At 46.4% G+C, this 20521-nt stretch overlaps 1 protein-coding gene across 1 annotated transcript; it reads right to left on the bottom strand.

Annotated features, from left to right (window-relative positions):
* Positions 1-1587: 1587 nt before the first annotated feature.
* Positions 1588-19378, bottom strand: RNF103 (ring finger protein 103). The gene is made up of 4 exons (XM_030491422.1): positions 18979-19378; positions 16886-17025; positions 6469-6584; positions 1588-3715 (listed from the first exon to the last, which is right to left on the bottom strand). The coding sequence occupies exons 1-4, from the start codon at positions 19202-19204 to the stop codon at positions 2158-2160; spliced, it is 2040 nt and encodes a 679-aa protein (XP_030347282.1). The 5' UTR covers positions 19205-19378; the 3' UTR covers positions 1588-2157.
* Positions 19379-20521: the final 1143 nt, after the last annotated feature.

Genomic DNA, 20521 nt, shown 5'->3' with positions numbered 1-20521 from the left:
AGAGTTTGAAACAGATGCATCGCCAGGAACTGGATCACAACAATTTATATAACCCCGACTAATGGACACGAGGGAACCGAGCCTTCAGTCACAGCTATCTGCTGGTCATAATCACCTGCTCATACCGATGTCCCCTCTGCGGCTCTCCTGCTAATTAAACAGCAGTTTGTGTCATTCATCAAAGGAATTGGAACAGCTGAGTAACTGAGGTCATTAAAACAAGTCTTCAGCTGAAACAGGGGTGCACTGTGGTTTGCAAATGAGGCTGAACCCAAGAATGGAGTGGAGCTGCTCAGCCTCTGTATGAGGAAGTCAGTGTTCAGCAGCAGAGTGCATTCCACAAGCACGCAGTGCCCTGAGTACATAACTACAGCTCGATTTATACTCACTCTCCTCCATCTCCCCTCTGGAGGAGGAGAGTTCGAGTGCAGGTTTCAGCTCAGTGCAGGTTTCAAGACAGCCCTTCAACTATGTGGATTTCAACCCCTGCTACTTACAATAAGCACACAGGCCATGTGCCGTGCTGCCGCACAAACTGGAAGCAGAAATGATCTTTGCCCTCATTATGCCTCTCCACTGCTCCACCACGGCTGTAATGACAGAGAAAGGGCACGTACTGACAGGCCTCGACTGGAATAAAAATGACTTTCTGGGCCACGGGAGAGTTGGTGATATTCTGCCTCTTCTACCTCCGTGCTGCAGTACTGCAATAGGGAAAAGGAAACGAGAGGGAAAAGCACTCACAAACAGCTCTGCTGGTAATTACAGGAATATCCTCTTAGGAAGACACCTGGAGGCAAGGAATATTTGTTATTAAGAAAGATAGTGCCCAGGTACCCTGGAGAGACAAAAGTGCCCGTCAGCTCTGCAAGCACCAGCTCTGTACAGGCACGGAGAGATGGATCAGTACTGCAAATGTAAACTTGCCTTTCCATTTCCTATTAGCGTCTTCATTTAATTATCTTCCTTTCATACCACATGGGCAAGAGCTAGGAAAGAAATAGAACAAGGAGACAATTGAAAACACCTTTCTAGATTAACCTTTTCTTCTGCTTACATCATCTTTTCCCTTTCTTTCTTTTTCTCATTCCAACCAACATTTCCTCTCTGGATTTTCAGCCAGATGGCTTCTGAAAGCTACAACCAAAACCACGCTTTCATATTGAAATATAAACAAAATAGTAGACTCAATGTATTTTTTACGGCATCAAATAACTATCCCTTTTCTCCAAGAAATCAGCAATCACTTCAGAATACCAGCAGTTGGAATCTGGCAATTCTTACACTTTTGTCACTGCATGACAGTACTCTGCTACTCCGTGATGGTTTCCTTTGAGGCTGTAGAGGGGTAACCCTAAACTCTTCCTAGATGCCTCCAGATGAGGGTGCTGGGCCAGTAGAAGAGGGTCTCCTCTGCTAAAGCAGTTTGGGATCATCAACTGGAAAAGCCCTGGTCAAGCAGAGAAGCCCCTCAGTGCAGAGGACTTATGAAGGAAGTAGTTCCTAGTGAAACCCCTTCTGCTTGCCCAGTGGCTAACGCTGGAGCAAGGAGTGCCTGCACCACTACGAGATGATTTATTAGTCACAAAAGCTGTGTTATATTTTTATTGGCTTCACAGATAAGGCCAGCAAGACATGTGTAACCGTACACACAGAATAGTTATCAAAACAATTAACATTACAAACCTCCTTTTAAAATAATTTATTTTGCTGATTTCGTTGTCAATGGTACTGGGTTTACAACATACATTACTCAACAAAGATGTGCTGAACAGACTCTAAAATAAGAAACACTTAAATTAAGCAATTGTCTCCGATTAGGATTTCCATGTCACCCACATCCTCACTTGTAAACGTTTGCTGGAATATGCTTCTGCCGTAGGCTTAATGGTGGTTGTTTTTTTGTGCTTCCAAAACCAGCATCAAGTTTCCAGATGTTGCAAAGAAAGAAGTGACTGTACTCTTAAGTATGCATTCAGTTCAACGGACAAGGCAACCAAATGATTCTGTCGTTAACGTTAGCATCAGCTATATCTTAACTCACTGCACTAACATTGCAACTAAAAAACTTCAAACCACGGAATCTTTGAAGTGACTAACATTTAAAAGGCAAGCAGGAATACCCGGGAAGCTTACAAAGGACACGGGCACACACAGCTAAGATGGGCTATCACTCGCCAAAGGCGGCGGGTGTGTGTATGGCTGCTTGGTTTTGTAGGAAGCCCACCTGCAGACGGGGCAGCAGTGTCTGCCCCCCGCCAGCCACATCACGATGCAATTCTGGTGGAACACGTGGCCGCAGGGCAGGCCCATGAGCAAACACCCATCTGCAAAATTTTCTAGACACACCACGCATTCTGTACAGTGCAACATCTCGGTGGGCCAGGCTGACCAGTCCGGCTCCATGTCACCCGTGGTGCTGGACGAGCCGTAGGACCTCGCTTTCCCATCGTAGGGCTCGCGGTGACAATATTTATTGGCACACAAACAGGGCTCCACACCAGGCTCTCCCTCCCTGTGGAACGTGTTTAGCTCCTCGTCCTCCGAGACTTCCTTTTCGCTACTGAAGACCTCTTTGTTTTCACTGTCAGAGTCACTTTCGCTGTCTTGAAAGGTTTCCTCATCGGAATGGACCCCGAGGCATTTAAACCTCCACATTGGTAAGTTCTTGATGTAATCGGTTGGTATCAGAGGGTGAAGCCAGAGGTCGGGGAAGGCCAACCGCTCCAGGAACAAATCCGGGTCTTCATCCCAATCCGAATCAAAGGGAAAGTGTTGAAAAGAAGCGATGGGATGAAACAAGTAGCTGGTGTACCAGTCCCACAGGCTTGACAGCCACTCCAGATTATTAGCATTGACTTCATCGGTGTTGTTATTGCGTCTTCTCTTCTTCTCAAAGTAATCAATTAGTAAACCGTGACCAAGGTACGTGCTGAGGAAGAGGGCTGGATGCGATGAGTAGAACATCCAATCTGCTCTTACCCAAGAAGCCAAAGTAGTTGTGTTGGAGTACCTGAAGAGTTTTAAGCTGTACTCATAAAAGCTGTCTAAGTAGGGGAGTTGCAAAAAACCTAACACGGGCAGCCAGGAAATAATCAATAATGAATTATACGTCCCTAAAGTGCTTATAAGAACCACAAAACGCTTTATAGTAGCTCCCTGTGTAATGAACAGGTCCATCCAAGCCATCAGATTAACCAAAACCAAGCTTAAAACAAACAAATCATTAACTTCTGGTTGTAACGAGCGCAAAAAGGAATCCATGGCACGGAGTGATATGAATTCACCGGTGTTATTTCCATACCTGTAAATCCCTTCGGGAGTCCTAAGGATGTACGACGGTGTCTTATAGACACCAATTTCTGCCATGGAACTTTTATTGTCCCAGTTTTCCACGTTCACAAAAATAAACTCTACTCTTCCAGTAAACTTTACACTGAGTGCGGAGAAGAACGCGGGGGGCTGGTCCAGGTTGGCAAACAGGTATATTTTCACACGGTACTGGTCGCTTTTGTTCCATTCTTCTTTTAAATGCTCCCAGTTGTAAATGGTTTTGATCCGAGAAGCAGCGTGGGCTGTGATCCATTTGAAGATGTGCTCCACCTCGATTCTGCGCCCATTGTATTCCTTCAGCATCACTTTCCCCTTGGAGGTACTGGTTTGTGGCACCGACATGATGAGGGTGGATTTCAGCCAACCCCTCCTCCTGCAGTATCTACAAAGAAAAGGGCAGGTTAGATTATAGAGGTTCAGAACCCTGCGGCTGCAGGGCTTCAACTGCTGTTGTCAGCCCAAAAATGAGATGTGCTGATCTTTACACAGAACACTAGGAAATATGGGCACCCAACATTCACTGTCCAAGCGTATTCATTCTTTCATTTGTTACCTAGCTCACAGAAATGTTGTAGAGACACATATTCATAAATCAGAAAGAGGAAGAGTAGTGATTTTTATGGGCTGTTGTAGTCAACAAGGCCATACAGTCATTCACACTTTGTAGCTGGATTTGAAAAATACTCAACCTGCCTCTTTGCTCTTCACTATAAAGCCAAGAAGATGACCACTGCAGCGTAACTCAGTGCCCCACAGCTCTCCTGAGCTTGTAGATAACTTTCCCAGTGCTTCCTTCCATCCTAGTTTTGCCAAGCAGCAGTAGGGTGAAGTTAACAGGACATTGGTCCATTTGCAGTTGCTTTAATGATGCTGAGAAGTGTCCACTTCCTACTGAGGCCATTTTGATAGAATCCCAGACTGGTTTGGGTTGGAAGGGACCTTAAAGCTCATCCAGTTCCAACCCCCTGCCACAGGCAGGGACACCTTCCACTAGAGCAGGTTGCTCCAAGCCCCTGTGTCCAACCTGGCCTTGAACACTGCCAGGGATGGGGCAGCCACAGCTTCTCTGGGCACCCTGTGCCAGCGCCTCAGCACCCTCACAGGGAAGAGCTTCTGCCTAAGAGCTCACCTCAGTCTCCCCTCTGGCAGGTTAAAGCCATTCCCCCTTGTCCTGTCCCTACAGGCCCTTGTCCAAAGCCCCTCTCCAGCTTTCTTGTAGCCCCTTTAGGCACTGGAAGCTTTAAGGTCTCTCTGGAGCCTTCTCTTCTCCAGGCTGAACCAGCCCAGCTCTCTCAGCCTGGCTCCATAATCATTTTGGAAGGATGCAGACAGCCAGGGAAGAGCAGTGGTGAGAGAGCTCACTGCAAAACCAGCACAGGAGGAAGCAGCCATGTGCTGCTGGATGATTTGGGCTAAAAGAACACCCCTGCTGGTGCTTGGCTGGGGTGAACTCCAAATCCCTACCTAAAAGAAGCAGCTCTTCAAGGCTGAACCCCGAGACATGGTGCAAACCCCAGGAACTGTGAGACAAGCCTGATGACTCAGAAGATCCCTTCTCTCATGCATCCTTTCTGCCAGCTTCACTTTGCCACTCAATTTATCTAGTCCTCCTATTAGGGAACATCTGGCAAGCTTCAACAACCAAAACCTGACCCAGCGAAGGGGCATGCAAACTGTGCCTGAGAACCTGCACGCTGCAACAGGGGCCATCAGCCACATTCACCCCCTCCTGCCCTACCTCCTCTCTGCTTTTGCTCTAATCAACATCTATTTAGACAATTACATCTCCCCAGCTCTAAAATGTAACATTTTTAGAAGGAGCCATAAGATATTATCCTGCTAATAAAGGGACTGTAGCGATAGGACAAGGGGTGATGGGTTTAAACTTCAACAGGGGAAATTCAGGTTAGATATAAGGAAGAAGTTCTTTACAGTGAGGGTGGTGAGGCACTGGAATGGGCTGCCCAAAGAAGTGGTGAATGCCCCATACCTGGCAGTGTTCAAGGCCAGGTTGGACAGAGCCTTGGGTGACATGGTCTAGTGTGAGGTGTCCCTGCCCATGGCCCAGGGTTGGAACTAGATGACCTTAAGGTCCTTTCCAACCCAAACCATTCTGTGATTCTATGATCCTGTGTATCCTGACTACTGTGGCATGCAGCCTTCTGCTGAATTTCAGCTGCCACCTGATGAAAACTATTCACAAGGGTTTAATCAGCAAAACATTTATTGCATTAGGGAAAAAATGAGTTCATTTAAAACACAGGATTTGATTATAACATAAAGACTAGTTAGGAGCTATGCAAAGAGAAGCACTGCCAAATGTCTAAGGTGTTCAAATAGCAGTGTTTTGATTAGCCAAGATTATTTTGCATAAGAATTTTCTCTTGTGATTAACCTGGAGATTTGTGCAAACATTTAGGACTGTGTAAGACGTGCACATCCATACACGCCGCTGGAATTCTAGACAAAGCTTCCCATCCTGTGAAGCCAAGGCTTCCAACAAAATGAGCACAAAGAATTCTCTTTGCAGTAGCACAGAATGATTGTTCGCTCTTGTGGCTCTGCTCTTCTTCCTTGTTCAAAGTCAAACAGCAAACAGCAGCAGATCTGGCAGAGCACGCTGTGTGTTGTCAAAGGGTGTGTGCGAGTTTATATAGAAACATGCCCATTTGTCAGGGAACAGGATTTGTTCCCTGAGAAACAGGCACTGTTTGGGTGGTTCATGCTCACCTGTGTTTCTGCTTTCCAGATGGCAACGGAATGACTCTACAACTGGTACAGTTCTCTTACAGGGGCTATATATATACAGCTTTGTCCTACGCAAGCAGGGTTCTTGTCCCCGAATGCCTGGACTATAAGGCCAAACCTTTCTATTCCTTCCTTTCCACTGCTCTATGACACTTTACGGAGTCTAATCATGCATTTCCCACACGGTGCTTTAGGAGGCTGCAGGTCTATGTCTACGATGCTGATAAATCATGTAAGGGAGAATTCCGAACAGACTTCAGTAAACAGAAAACCATGAATAAAGCCACCTTCTGTCACAGCTACTTTTACACACAGCAAGCCCTGCTGCCAGAACACAGCTGAGCCTTAAGATATTCTTGGGATTTAGATAATCCTTGAGGAATATACCTGGGGTCACTGGAACAGTTGAAAGTGCCGGTACGTATGCCGAATCTTGATACTTTCTTCACCATCTTCTCCCAGTGGACTTTACCCACCAGTGGGCTTCTGTCATTTGCTATGACCTGTTGCCAAAAGGAAATAACAAGTTAGTCGTCACAGTAAGTTTGCTTCCTGAAATAAAGAGCAAGTTTCATGAAAACAGAGATGTAGTCACCCCTTGATACAGTTCTCCCCTTCTCTCAAAACATAGAGTAGGTATATACAATTGGGAACCACACTGAATGCCTTCAGAGAGCGAAGCTCTAAGACAGAAATAGAGTTTCTGCAGGCAGACAAAAGTGCAGCATCATTTTAAGTACCTGTTAAGATACTAAAGTCAGTGGTAGTTAACAAAGACCTTGGGAAAAGAACAAAGCTATCATTAACCAGTTGACAGGAGGGGAGAAAGGAGGAGTGTGCAGCAGGTTCCTCTTCTCCGCAGTAAAAAAGACCATTGTTTTATTAGAATTCTCCATGAAGTTACAACATACCAAAGAAACGTCGTCTCACATTGGAAGGTGTGTACCTGGTACCACATTAGGCTGCCAACAGCCATTTCCAAGCAGTGGAAACTAGTGATTAAACTCCCAGATAACACCTAAAAACCTTGATCCCTTCCAGCTGTGCCAGTGACTCACTCTGTATCTTGATGTGACTGTTCCACCAACTCCCATGTCCCATCTGCCATTCACTGTGATGTATCCCCAGCTCTAATTTGTTCTAACCTAGTGTGTTAAAGTAGTATGTCAGGTTACGTAGCTGTAAGCTTCTGCAGACACAAATGACAAAGAGTAACCATTTATCCTCTGCCTTACAACTATGGAGGGAAGGCAAAGAAGGAAAAGCAAGCCCTGCCTGCCTGCAGTTGACAGGTACTTTTGACTGACATGACTGATCATGCATTATTCCATGAGCCATCACATTTTCTATTTCAGAAATGCCTCACATGCTTCTGCAGGCTCACTGGCAACCACTTGAAATGTATTTTTATAGCAAGGTTTGAAACTCCCATTTGTTGGGGATTTGCTTATCCACCATTAAACTTCTCCCCATCGTTTTCTGGGTTAATAACCTCAAATGTCAGCTTTCCTCTGGAAGTTTGGTTGCCACTGTGAGTAACAGTTCTCTGTGTACAGGCTGAGATGCAGACCTGGAACCTGTGTCTGGCCTTTGAGACTCAAAATAGCGTCTGCTTTGTCTAAGTAGCATCCTCTCAGAAACTTAAGATGAGAGAATTCACTCAGCAGAACGTTCTCCATAGGGAAACAAAGTTAAACTGAAGATACAGATTACACTGAGCCCCAAATGTTTAAATAAGACCAGAGAACAGCTGGCTAAGAAGCCTTCAAGTTATTCTTAAAACACACACACCACACAGAAAAGCCTTTTTGGTTCACTAAATGTAACCTTCAAGCATCGATACAACCAGGTGGGGAAGTCTGCTGTATTACTGAGCCTTCTTTATGCCCCCCACTTCACTTTGGATAGTTTAAACTTGTTCCTTCCAAGTATTTCAACTAAAAAAGAAGACATTCCCAAAGACACCTTCACACCAGGATATCCTCAGAGCTACGACAGTGTGAGAAATGCATCCAGCAGAGTAAGGAATCACTACATTTTATTAGCAAGCACAGAAGTGACACGTTGGTAACTAGATTCCAACTACTCAGAGACTGGTTTCTTCCAAAACTCTGTGTGCATGTTCTGAACAAGCCCAGCACAGTCCTTGGGAGAATGCTGATGTTATGTGCAGGAAGAGCAATCTTGCTCAGCTGTTTCTTCTGTCTCATCGCTACAATACTCACTTTAAGTGTCAAGAGAAAGAGATCTGTTGCAAATACGACACCAATATGTTTTACTGTGGGCTTTTTAATACCAGTTTAATTCCCTTCCTATGAAAAAGCCTTTCCCCTGGGGGAAAGTTATTTATGCTGAAGGCCAACAACAGAACTAGCAGTTGTAACTACACAGAGAGAACCCTACAATGGTTTTGCACACAGAAGCTGCCTAAAATTTCTTGGGCTCAGGCTTTTTTATATCATTATGGCCAAAAAAACCCCAAATAAACACGTCCATTGCTGCTGCTCCTTGTAGACAACACCCACTTACAACATTGGGAGTTCACCACACAGAAGCAAGGGGCTGGGTTTTGGAAAGTAGTCATCATCTCTGCGGATGAGGGAGTCGGAGAGAACACTGCAGGTTGAGCAATCACAGTGTAATTCAGTTCAAATTAGAGATAACCTGCAAACACTTGTAACAGATTCTATTTAAGAAGTGTGGATTTTGCTCAGCTAAGAAATTTAGCTTCAAAACGTGTGACTGAGGAGAGCAGGAATTTGAATGTGGAAGAGGCCTGGAAGTCCTTCAAGTCCAAGGTGTTCAAGCTATCAGGGTTTTATATGTCAAGTCATGTCCCTCTTCCTAGCGAGCTCTTCCAAAAAGATGTTAGAAATAGTTTGAGAATCTACAAGGAATAAATAAAGGTCAAAAGGGAAAGCGAGCAAAGAAAGATATGCAAGAGAAAGTAAGGAAAAATGAGCAATTCAAATGAGACTGTACGAAGAATATTACAAGCTGCACCAAAAGGTTTTTCAGGCATATGAATCAGACTAGAACAGAGGGAAAAGCAGCAGGATCACCACACAATGACAACAGGGTAGAAAGGCAAGATCAGTTTGTTTTTAAAATGAAACGAATGCTCTGACTCAGTTTTCAGTGCAGAGGAGATGGCTGCCCATGGACAGGTTAGTGCGTTGGTGGGAAGAGACTCTATCATTTGAAGATGGAAACAGAACTCAAATAACCTGAGTAAGCAGGTAATTTCAATCCCAGAACTGTAGTGCAATGAGCACATAAAATCACATATGAACCTGGGAAGGTTTCACATAAGAGCCCTATCACACTCATTCACACTGACAGGAGAACAAGAAGTCAGTAACTGTATTTAAGAGCTCACCCACTTGATCTCAACGGTATGCAAAACTGTAGAACAGATTTGAAAGGTGCAGAGAGTTCAAGTTGTGTTTTCCATCCCTTTCCAGCATGGAATTACTAAAGATGTATCATTCCTGATTAAACTGAGAGGGGAAAAAAATCCATCTTTTCCTGGAGGAAAAGAACCAGGTTCCAAGGGAAAGGGAAGGTAGTACCCAGCCTGCAGCTTGGATGAGCATCACATATTGTGCCACATGGAACATTCCCATGAGAATTGGATAAAAGCTTTTATAGTGAGTTAAAAACCCAAGCTTTAAACTGAGTAAATTGTCTAAGGCAAGAAAACATCAAAATGCCAGGAAGGTGCTAAAAGACATCTTAATATATCTACCTTAGGGCTCAGTTCAGCATATATTCCTATTAATGCCTTCCCTGCAGGAACTCTAAGTGTTCCAAAGCCATTTGCAGATGACATGAACTTGGGAAGCACGGCTGTGTACAAAAGAGGATTGTAATGCACAAATCTTGTAACACGGAGTGTCAGCAATGAAATGGAACTCAATAATGAACAGGACACTTGGAGAGTTCATCAGTTACAAACAGCGATGGGAGGAAAAGCTGGGCTCTTATTAGTTGATCCAAAAGGGGCTGTGAGCCATCAATAGCAACGGGCTGTGAAATAAGCAAAGCCCAGGATATATTATACCCGACAAAACAAACTGGTTGATTGATCTCACATACTGGGAGCAGGCATCAGGAGTCAGCGAAACTAAAGGGTGACGTCAATTTAAGCGCAAGAGGAACAAATGAGCCAAATGAATACATTGAAGCTAGAAGTCAGATACACCTTTCCAAGAGCAGAACAGTCAAAAAGGAGTTTTACACTCAGCCAACTATGATTTGAGACAGACACCAAGGTGTTTTATAAACACATATTCCAGAGTCTAGCAGAGCTGAACTCGCTCATCAAGAAGGTCCCCTGCAGCCATATGTTCTGTTTGATCTTAAAGAAATCAAGACAAAGCTCAGAGGAGAAGGTGTCTTGTGTGAGATGAGCTGGGAAACAAACACCACGTTTAGAGGAACACAAACCCTTCAAGCTTCTCTTAGCATGAGCTTTGCTCGCAAGCTGTAAAACATCACATGTCAGAGTGAGAAGCTAAGGAAGATAACTCCATGAATCCATTAATCATCTTAATGGGCTAACAGAATCCATTAGGATCACAGTAACCCTGCCTTTTCATAACCCCACATCACAGGGTAGATCTACTCCCTCACCTACACCTAACCCAGGCCAGAGGACTGGCTCTGACTGCAGGGTCCGAATTACCCTCTCTATACATGAATTCCTGGTGCTTTAGTGGAAGATGCTGGAGAGGAGGCCAGGCCCTCACTGAGTATCCATCCACAAACCTCTTCCGAAGTCTCAGACACAGGTTTCTTAGTACTCCATCGGTGAACGTGTGAGGACCACACTGCAGATAAGTTATGGCACCAAGATGTGCCCAGTAAAAATGAGAAGATGGGGGTTTGGAAAGCTCCTTTATTTCTACATGTTCTGACTGAGTGTTCTTGTTTAGTTTGCACCTAAGAAGGTGGCTTCCAGATACCACAGAAAACAAAATGAAAACAGAATTCATTGAGGGCCATAGAATACTGAAATCCCCATGATTTCAATGGGCGTTTGAGTAGGCAGCTTCTGCATTGGAAGAGCTCTCCTGACTTTGAATTTGATGGAACTGTCCCAAAAGAGGCCAGTCAAGAGCATAATGAATAGAAACATTTTGATCTGTGTGTTAAAATAGTCATACTTCTGACATGAAAGAAGCAAACAGACTTTAAGAGCAAATACCCTGGAGACAGAAAGATATAAACACTTGGAAAAATAGGACAATGTCAGCAAGACTCTTTCCCTCTCTTGCCAAATCCCAAATGAAAGCATCTTGAGGAGATGCATCAGTACTGCAGTAACTATTTCATAGCTGCCATCAATGCTGCTGCTCCTTGATTTCCAGTTATCAGGAAGGATTAGTTGTATAAATCAGATCTTGCTCAACCTCTTTTAAGCAGGTATGCAGAGATTTCCAAACAGGTCGCTGTAGCTGATTTGGTGTCAGTAAGTTTTGAGGCTCACTCACCACTAAATCACACAGCATGAGAATGAGTCAGAGATGGACAAACGCAGAATGAACCCTTCGTGGTGTTTCAACTCTCATTATTTCCTAGTTCTAGCGAGGATACCGGGTCTCAGACACAGCTGCTCATACCAAGAGCACACAGTGTTGAATGCTCAGGAATAGGCAAAACTTGGGTTTACAGCTTAGCCACAAAGACACCAACTCCAGGTGCTCCTCAGCTCTTGGCACGAGGGCACTGTGGCAGGTTTTAAACCACGAGGAAGACCAAAAACCTATTAAATAGACACCTTTTCCTGGAGCAGTGAACCCTCACCCAGCCTCAGCAAGTCAGTCTCTGCATGCAGGAGTACACACACGTGAACTGGCTAAAACCAGCCTGTGATTCTGCCAAAGGCAAAAGTGATTTCTATCTTCTATGATGAACTGGTCAGGTTGTTCCTATGTGAGAGCTGTCAGTCTGGTTTGGCAGTTTCCAGTCTGAGACATCCAGACCCCTGGAGATCCACCACGAGCAAAGGAAGCCTGTTGTTACTGTAAAGAGCCCATACACTTGCTGGAAGACTTTTAGGGATCCACAAAGACAGGTACAAAATCCCTCCTCTATTAATTAAAACTTATTCTGTGCTTTTCATAGGACCCTTCACAACCAACAGCTACTTAGAGGAAGCATGGAGAAAAGCCCACTTATTCAAGACAATGTCCATACGTTTCTATACGACTCTCTGCACTTGTATTAATCCTGAGACCTCTCACTCTCTGTTTATTATTCAGCATTGTGCTGACGAAACTGGATTTCCACACTTTCCTCGGGACTCACAACCGGTTCAGAATCCATCCGTATGGATTAAAGATGTCTGGAGATCTTTTGCTTTTCTTTCCTGAGAAAGACTCTGAGAAATTAGATCAAAACAGGCAAAGACAGAAGGCTACATCTGTGATAGGATGCAGAAATGAACCACCTTAAAATCACGTGTAGTTTCTCAAGGGAGGTGGGTGATCTATGCACCAGCCTGAACAGCTCAGCTAAGCTGTCAGTTAAGCCAGAGGTTGGGAATAAATGAGCTGCTGGGATGAATTAACATGGATACACAGGAATATGAGATTCCATTCGAGCTGATGGTATTCGGCGCCTCAACTGGGTAGGAAGACTCTCAAGGATACTGAAAGTTAAAATCAGGTATCCTCTGGGAAACGATCCTAAAGGGCTACTGGAAAAGACACAAATACCAAATGATGTCGTTTGAAATAATTGAGTGTTTCTACTTAATCTCCCGCAGTGAGAACAACTGAACCACCTGTGAAATTGAGAAGGCAAAGATGAAAAGTACTCATCCTACATGCAAGGGAAAGAAGGGAGGGAAAGAAGGGAGGGAAAAAAGGGAGGGAAAGAAGGGAAGGAAAGAAGGGAGGGAAGGAAGGATGGGAAAGAAGGGAGGGAAAGAAGAGAAGGAAAGAAGGGAAGGGAAGAAGGGAAGGGAAGAAGGGAAGGAAAGAAGGGAGGGAAAGAAGGGAGGGAAAGAAGGGAGGGAAAGAAGAGAAGGAAAGAAGGGAAGGAAAGAAGGGAAGGAAAGAAGGGAAGGAAAGAAGGGAGGGAAAGAAGGGAGGGAAGGAAGGATGGGAAAGAAGGGAGGGAAAGAAGGGAAGGAAAGAAGGGAGGGAAAGAAGGGAAGGAAAGAAGGGAAGGAAAGAAGGGAAGGAAAGAAGGGAAGGAAAGAAGGGAGGGAAAGAAGGGAGGGAAAGAAGGGAGGGAAGGAAGGATGGGAAAGAAGGGAGGGAAAGAAGAGAAGGAAAGAAGGGAAGGGAAGAAGGGAAAGAAAGAAGGGAAAGAAAGAAGGGAAAGAAAGAAGGGAAGGAAAGAAGCGAAGGAAAGAAGGGAAGGAAAGAAGGGAAGAAGGGAAAGAAAGAAGGGAAGGAAAGAAGCAAAGGAAAGAAGGGAAAGAAAGAAGGGAAGGAAAGAAGCAAAGGAAAGAAGGGAAGGAAAGAAGCAAAGGAAAGAAGGGAAGGAAAGATGGGAAGAAAAGAGGGGAAGGAGGAAAAGACCACCAAAATCCTGTAGACAGATCCCGGGCTCTGTGACTACACCGCCTGAACAAGCAGCTGAGATGCAGAATAGACCACGACATTTTACATCCATAATAACGTCCTCTGCACCTCTACCAGACCTGATCAGAATGTTTCTCCTCCTGTTTCAATGCCCAGAAGAAAGTCCCCTTTACCTCCCTTTACCACTATGCTACAGCAGAGCCTTTTAGAATAAAAATAGAGATTATTTTAGCTTTTAGCTTCATTCAAAGAGGGATTTCATCTGTAGATCAGTTACTGTATGCTTTTAGAAAGTCATAATGACTACAACATTGTTGGATGTGACAGGCTTCTAGTGACTAACCAGAGAGCACGAGCAGAGTCTGGAGAAGCTAGAACGTTACGTGTTACCCCTCTCCAACAAGAGAAGCAGCTCTAGAAGCTACCATTCATCCTACTCACCCTCCTTGCCAGCCAAAGAAGTGCACAGCAGCAGCTGGCAAGCGAGAAGAAAGGCATAGAAGGAAAGGTATGAGATCATAAGCTAATAGGAGAAAGAACACGCTGCTGTCTGTGGCTCTCTGGAAGCTCTGCACAGGAGCAGAGGGCACCTGTGAACAGCTACATGGGTAAACAAATTACTGCTGAACCCGGATGCTTTGCATGTGGATTTCCAGAGACTAAAGAAACAAAGGCAGGAAACGCTGTTCCTTTCTTTTACTTTCTCCAAGGAATTCATCTGGCTGGCTCTAAATGCTGAATTCACATCTGAATTTGTGTCAAACACATCAACTCTTTCCTCTTTGTCCCTCGATTCGCTGCAGACAGCCGTGGCTATCACACTGCCAGCCTATGCCACCTCAGAAATGCCATTTACATGCATCAGGAAACAAAAATCATCTTCAGAGTCCCCATCCTCCCCTACATCATCACGAAGCGTTCAAAGCCAACTGCACCAACAGTCACTGTGCCAGCTGAGCCAGAGCTGCTCCCCTCCCTGCACTGCAGCCCCTGTGGAATAGAGATCCAGGGTCAGGATCCTGGAAAGGAGCTGGGGATCCTTCCTGCTTCCCAAGAGCAGAGCAGGGCAAGGCTGCGACCTTGTCTGCGGTCACCAAACCTAACTCTGTGCTATCCCTGCCTAAGCACTGAGCTGATTAATTAGCTGTAAAGTTTCCACAGGACACCTAATAGTAAAGGAGAATGGGCAAGGGAGGGTGATCAGGAGTGAGAACAGGGAAGTGGTGATAAAACCCAGCTCTGCAGCGATGAGGACTAAGAAAAGAACATGAGAAACCTGTGAAAGGACACAGAGAACCAGCGCAGGAGTTACCCAGATAGGAGTTACAGTGGAGAAGGGAGCAACAGGAAACTCAAAAGTGATGAAAACTCCAAAAGCAAGCATGAAAAAGAGAAATGGCACGTCTAGTGGCTTTTATTGTGGAGAAACAGACAAATAGTGCTCAGCAAGTAAATTATTCAGTAAATTCCACTAATTTTTGTTGTCCACGGCTATTGTGACCAACTGAATAGCTGTGAAATATTCCCAGAACGATGACAACATCCACCACCCCAGAGACATCAAACCACAGCCTATGTGATCTGCTATTATGAAGCCAGCTGCAAATATATGAGGATTACAACTCTGCAAGCAGCAAACAGAGAATTGCCACATTTTACTCTTCGGAGCTGCACAGGGAGGGAAAGGTGTTCATAGCATATTCATGCTCCTATTTGTCAACTATCTTGGAGATGTGTAAACTCCCTTTCAACACACTCTCTCTGCTTGAAGAACGCCCTTCTCTATGATTTAAACCTGAAACTTAAGACTCAATAGCATCCAAATACATCTTTCCCACAATACGAATGCCATTTCGGCTCTGAAGGTAATCTGTCCTCTCATGGTCTATTTTAGGGTGAGCTCTGATGTGGTGACAGCAGGAAGTCACTAAATCTTGATAATGTATTTAAATAGAAAACATGAAGCGAAGGAGACCGGCCGAACCAGGCAGGAGAGCTGTCACCTGAACAATGAATTGTCTGGGGAAGAATTCACATTGCCTGATGTGGCTGTCAGCAGGGAACTTACACCTTATAAAACCTCTTTATCAACAGAGAAGTTCATGCAGAAAAGTTTTTTTACGGTTTGGTCTGGATTACTTATGTTGTCAAGAGTGATAATAAATAGTTTCAGAATACTATTTCATAGACTCATAGAATGGTTTGGGTTGGAAAGGACCTTAAAGCTCATCCAGTTCCAACCCCCTGCCATGGGCAGGGACACCTCACACTAGATCATGTCCAACCAAGGCTCTGTCCAACCTGGCCTTGAACACTGCCAGGGATGGAGCATTCACTTCTTTGGGCAACCCGTGCCAGTGCCTCAGCATCCTCACAGTAAAGAACTTCTTTCTTATATCTAACCTGAACTTCCCCTGTTTAAATTTAAACCCATCACCCCTTGTCCTATCACTCCAGCCCCTGATGAAGAGTCCCTCTCCAGCATCCTTGTAGCCCCCTTCAGACACTGGAAGCTGCTCTGAGGTCTCCACGCAGCTTCTCTCCTCCAGGCTGAACAGCCCCAACTTTCTTAACCTATTTGCTAAGTCTTTCTTTTCCAAATGTTCTTCTCCTTCCATGCAGCCCTGGGGAAGCACGCTTGAAAATCAGTGAGCACACGAGGTTTGGGAGAAGGTTAACTTCAAGCTACTGGAATATGTTGTGGAAGCAGCCTGCTCGCCTGGGAAGCAGCCCACTGAGATCCTGCCTTTGCGAAGAGGCAACAGAGGTTTTTAGAAGCACTGTAAGCTCCTGAGACAAACAGAAACTTAAACCCACTGGGTGTGAGCATATAACACAACCAAAGGGAAGAGCAACACCAGAAGCACCTCTCATATGCCAGCTGAGAGCATCTGTACTTCATGCACTTACTTCACACTTACACAAGCTCTTACAGAACCAGGGCCAAGTGCTTGCAGAGGCTGTGTACTTAAGCGTGTGCTGCTTTGCTTGTTTTCTGCTTTTAAAGTACCTGGTTTTCACCAAGCAATCCACAGAGTAACAGGGTTTTTTTCTCCCTGCCTGTGTAGGAGTGCCTGTCACTTTCCAGCCTGCCTTGGCTTTTTTCAAGCACATTTATTCCTTATGATCTCCCTAATGTAGTTTATCTCTGTCACCATCTCTCTGTTACACACGTTTACTACTAGTTACCTACCCTCCTAAATCCTCCTTTGAAACGCATTTGTGATGTGATAAATACATAGAAATAAATGATCAAGTTTCTCTACCTGAACCAGCCAGATCCCATCTTTTGTGTCTTCTACAAGCTCATAGAAGTGCATTTCACCGCTGAAGTTTGTACTGGAAACCGATTCAGAAGCCTCTTCTTCCTTGAGAGCCGAATAAAGCTCTCCTTCCATGAGGTCTCCTGAAAAAGAGACAAGTGAAGACATTCAATTCAAATAGCACTCGAGAAGGATCACTTCATGAATTCTAGCAACAGTTTAACTGCACTTCACATGGTTGCTCAGAGAACCTTTTCAGGACGAAGGTAACTAAACTTTAAAGGTATAATTCTATTTATCATGACTACGAACAGTTTGACTTCAGCTGCCAAACGTGATCACACCGATGCACCACACATGCAACTGAGCTCAAGGAAGCATAAATGAACATCTTCCAAGCCTCACTCTCTGAAAACAACGATATTCAGTGGCTGAGAGGAGGTTTTATTGCTGTATCTTTGCTTTCATTTCACAGGACCCTCATTTTGCAGCAACTTCTTAACGCTGAGAATTCAAACAGCCTTCCAAAACTCCAATCCATAACTCTGTACCAAAGCAATGCTGTCCATTGTCCCGTTGCAAGTCAAAACCTCAGGTAGAACAACTGAGCTGCTGGCTTCTGTTGGAGAAAGTTCCCCTCGACTCCAGTCATAGCGATGTGAGGAGCTCCCAGTAAAACCATCTGATAATGTTTCCTTTGTAACCTCATTTCCCTCTCCCGTTCTGTTTCACAATCAATCCAAGCGCTCTTCCTGACAAGCAGCATTCTAGTAACTAATCCATCACGCTTCAAGAATGAAAGTCTTGTCCAAAAAGACTGTTTCCTTCAAATATAAAAGTGCTGCAGCTGAAACGCTCGAGGGGTTTCCAAAAGTATTCATAGAATTTAGGGGGAAAAAATAAAACCAACCCAGGAATTAAGGAAAAATGCTGCAAAGCTGGTTGGTGAGAGAAGCGTTTCCATGACATTTGGAGAAGTCAGTTAATGGAGTTTGTTTGGAGTTAAACACTTCCCTGCGGCATATGCAACCCAAACATCATGACATCATGAGAGTACCTGACAGCCAAGGAGTGAAAGGCATTGGAAACAAAAGTGAAATCACCAAATGCTTTTTACTGTTGGGGCAGCAAAGGGAATAAACAACATCAATAAACAATGAACAGCAAAAGGAAATCAGATTTAAATGACCAGCATTAGTATCAATTATTTAAAGCACAATTTTTTAAGGTTAGGGCACTCGCTGTGCACATCCAAACCTTGCTCTGTCTCTGCCTATCCCGACTACAGGGATTTGGGGATTTCTCTCTGGCCCCTTCCATCTTCGATTTCAAAGCAGCTCCTCATATCTTCCTGCTTGGCTGGCATGACAGCTATTACATCAGCCTCATCTCCCAGGCCTTGGGGCAGCTCCCGCCGGCCACCCCAGGCCAGCACCCTGCCTCTCGGGATACTTGTGCCGTTCCTCGCATCTCCAGAGCTCTTCACCCTTCGCTATTCATCATTCTCCGAAAGTCCACCTCCTTCACCCGGTTTTCCCTACTTCCCAAACGCCTCCCTGCCTTTTCCCAAGCCATTTTCTGTACGTAGGATGTACTTCTGCTCTTCTTCTATAAAGGCGCCACGTCCCTCGGTACCCATCCCTCCTGCTATCAAATCACTGCCTTCCTCAGGACCCACCTCGACAGCAAGACCTGGAATCAAATTAAACGGGATTCCAGGGAGAGGAATACACGAGGAAAAAAGCTGGCCCCGGCTGCAAACAGCGACCAGCTACATGGATTTGGATCCTTTCCTCCTTGTTTAGCACAGCAGACGACATTCGCCCTCATCTGTGCCACCACCACCCCGACCCCGACCGGCGTAACCCAGCGGGAAGAAACCCTGGCTCGGTGACCCTGCTCACCGAGGCCTTCCCTCCTCGCAGCCCGTTCGGGCTCCCAACGCCACCATCCCCGAGCTTCCCCCCTTTGCCTTCCTGCATTGAACCGCTCCAGCGGCTGGGGTCCTCAGTGTGGGCAACCAGCTCGCCTCCTAAATTCCCCGTCCGACCGTGGGACGCAGCGCCCGGGTCTCCATCCCAAGGGTCACGGCGTACCTGACTTCTCCACCAGCTCCCGCACATCCTTCTTCTCGGGCAGCCCGGAATGTCCCAACCCGCGACACTCCAGGATAGTCCGCAGCTTCCTAAAGCTTAACGCCACCGGGTCCACCAGCTGCGTGGCCAAGAACCCGCTCTCGTACCACGCCACGGCCTCGAACACCCTGGCCAGGACGAAGAGCGCCAGGAAGTAGAGCAGCAAACAGCACAGCTTCACCCACATCTTCCCGCCGGGGCTGCCCGCCGAGGGGCCGCCGGAGCGCCGAGCCGGAGGCCGGGCTGCCGCGGGGCGGAGCGGAGCGGCGCGGAGCGGAGCGGGGCCGGGGCTGGGGTTGAGGCGGGGGGGGGAGCTGTCGGGGCCGCGGGGCTCCCGCCTCCCTCCCGCCGCTGTCCCCGCCCCGGCGGAGCCGCCGGCGGAGACATAACAAGTGACGTGAGCAGCCGGGGACGGCGGAGGGCGGGGAACGGGGGGGCCCGGCAGTGCCCCGGCCCCGCCGTGATTCAGCACCGGGCTCCGATGCGGTTCGATCCCGGCATCAGCTTTGGAGTCACCGGCAGCGCTTTAACTATATAAACCCCTCCGGTGGGGAGGTTGAGGGTAAGGGAAGTGTTTCCAGTGGGTTGATCAGTCTGAAGGCGGCTCAATGGCCTCGGTTCATTTGGAGCTGGGGGGCTGAGCCCTCCACCCCTCGCGTCCACACGCGAGCCCCGCTCCCAGTGCTTCGCTGGATGAAGTGAAATCATCTGCACGGGCTAAAACCCGCGTTCTGCAGCTTCTGCTCTGCTCCCGTGAGACCCCGCTTGGAGCACTGTGTGCTCTTGTGGTGTCCTCAACATAAGGACATGGAGCTGTTGGAGCAAGTCCAGAGGAGGCCACGAGGATGATCAGGGGCTGGAGCACCTCCCGTATGGAGACAGGCTGAGAAAGTTGGGGCTGTTCAGCCTGGAGAAGAGAAGCTGCATGAAGACCTCAGTGCAGCTTCCAGTGTCTGAAGGGGGCTACAAGGATGCTGGAGGGGGACTCTTCATCAGGGGCTGGAGTGATAGGACAAGGGGTGATGGGTTCAAACTGAAAGAGGGGAAGTTCAGGTTAGATATAAGGAAGAAGTTCTTTACTGTGAGGGTGGTGAGGCACTGGAACAGGCTGCCCAAAGAAGCGGTGAATGCTCCATCCCTGGCAGTGTCCAAGAGCCTTGGGCGACATGGTCTAGTGTGAAGCGTCCCTGCCCATGGCAGGGGGTTGGAACTGGATGATCTTAAGGCCCTTTCCAATCCAGACCATTCCACGATTCCTGTTGGCACTCGAGCACTCGGAGCTTGTTGGTGAAATCGGGTCTATTCCTCACATTGGAAGCACTTGGAGTGCAGTGTACCAGGTCCTGCACTTGGGCCACACACATGGCCCACAAGTTGGACTTGATCTTATGGGTCTTGATGATCCTAAAGGTCTTTTCCAACCTAGTGGATTCAGTGGTTCTGTGTGAATCCTCCTTTAAGTGGCTCCGCAAACCATCATCCCAAGCTCCACAACAAGTGTTCA

Source organism: Strigops habroptila, chromosome 7 (genome assembly GCF_004027225.2).
Source record: "Strigops habroptila isolate Jane chromosome 7, bStrHab1.2.pri, whole genome shotgun sequence".
Lineage (NCBI taxonomy): Eukaryota > Metazoa > Chordata > Aves > Psittaciformes > Psittacidae > Strigops > Strigops habroptila.
The sequence above is the reverse complement of the archived record's forward strand: the minus strand, read 5'-3'. Positions and strand labels throughout refer to the sequence as shown.

Excerpts from the sequence above, each read along its gene's own strand:
- RNF103 (XM_030491422.1), bottom strand. The coding sequence starts at position 19,204 with ATGTGGGTGAAGCTGTGCTGTTTGCTGCTCTACTTCCTGGCGCTCTTC. Across the intron at positions 17,026-18,978 it reads GGAGCTGGTGGAGAAGTCAG|GAGACCTCATGGAAGGAGAG; the intron begins GTACGCCGTGAC and ends TCTCTTTTTCAG. Across the intron at positions 3,716-6,468 it reads AACTGTTCCAGTGACCCCAG|ATACTGCAGGAGGAGGGGTT; the intron begins GTATATTCCTCA and ends TTTTCTTTGTAG.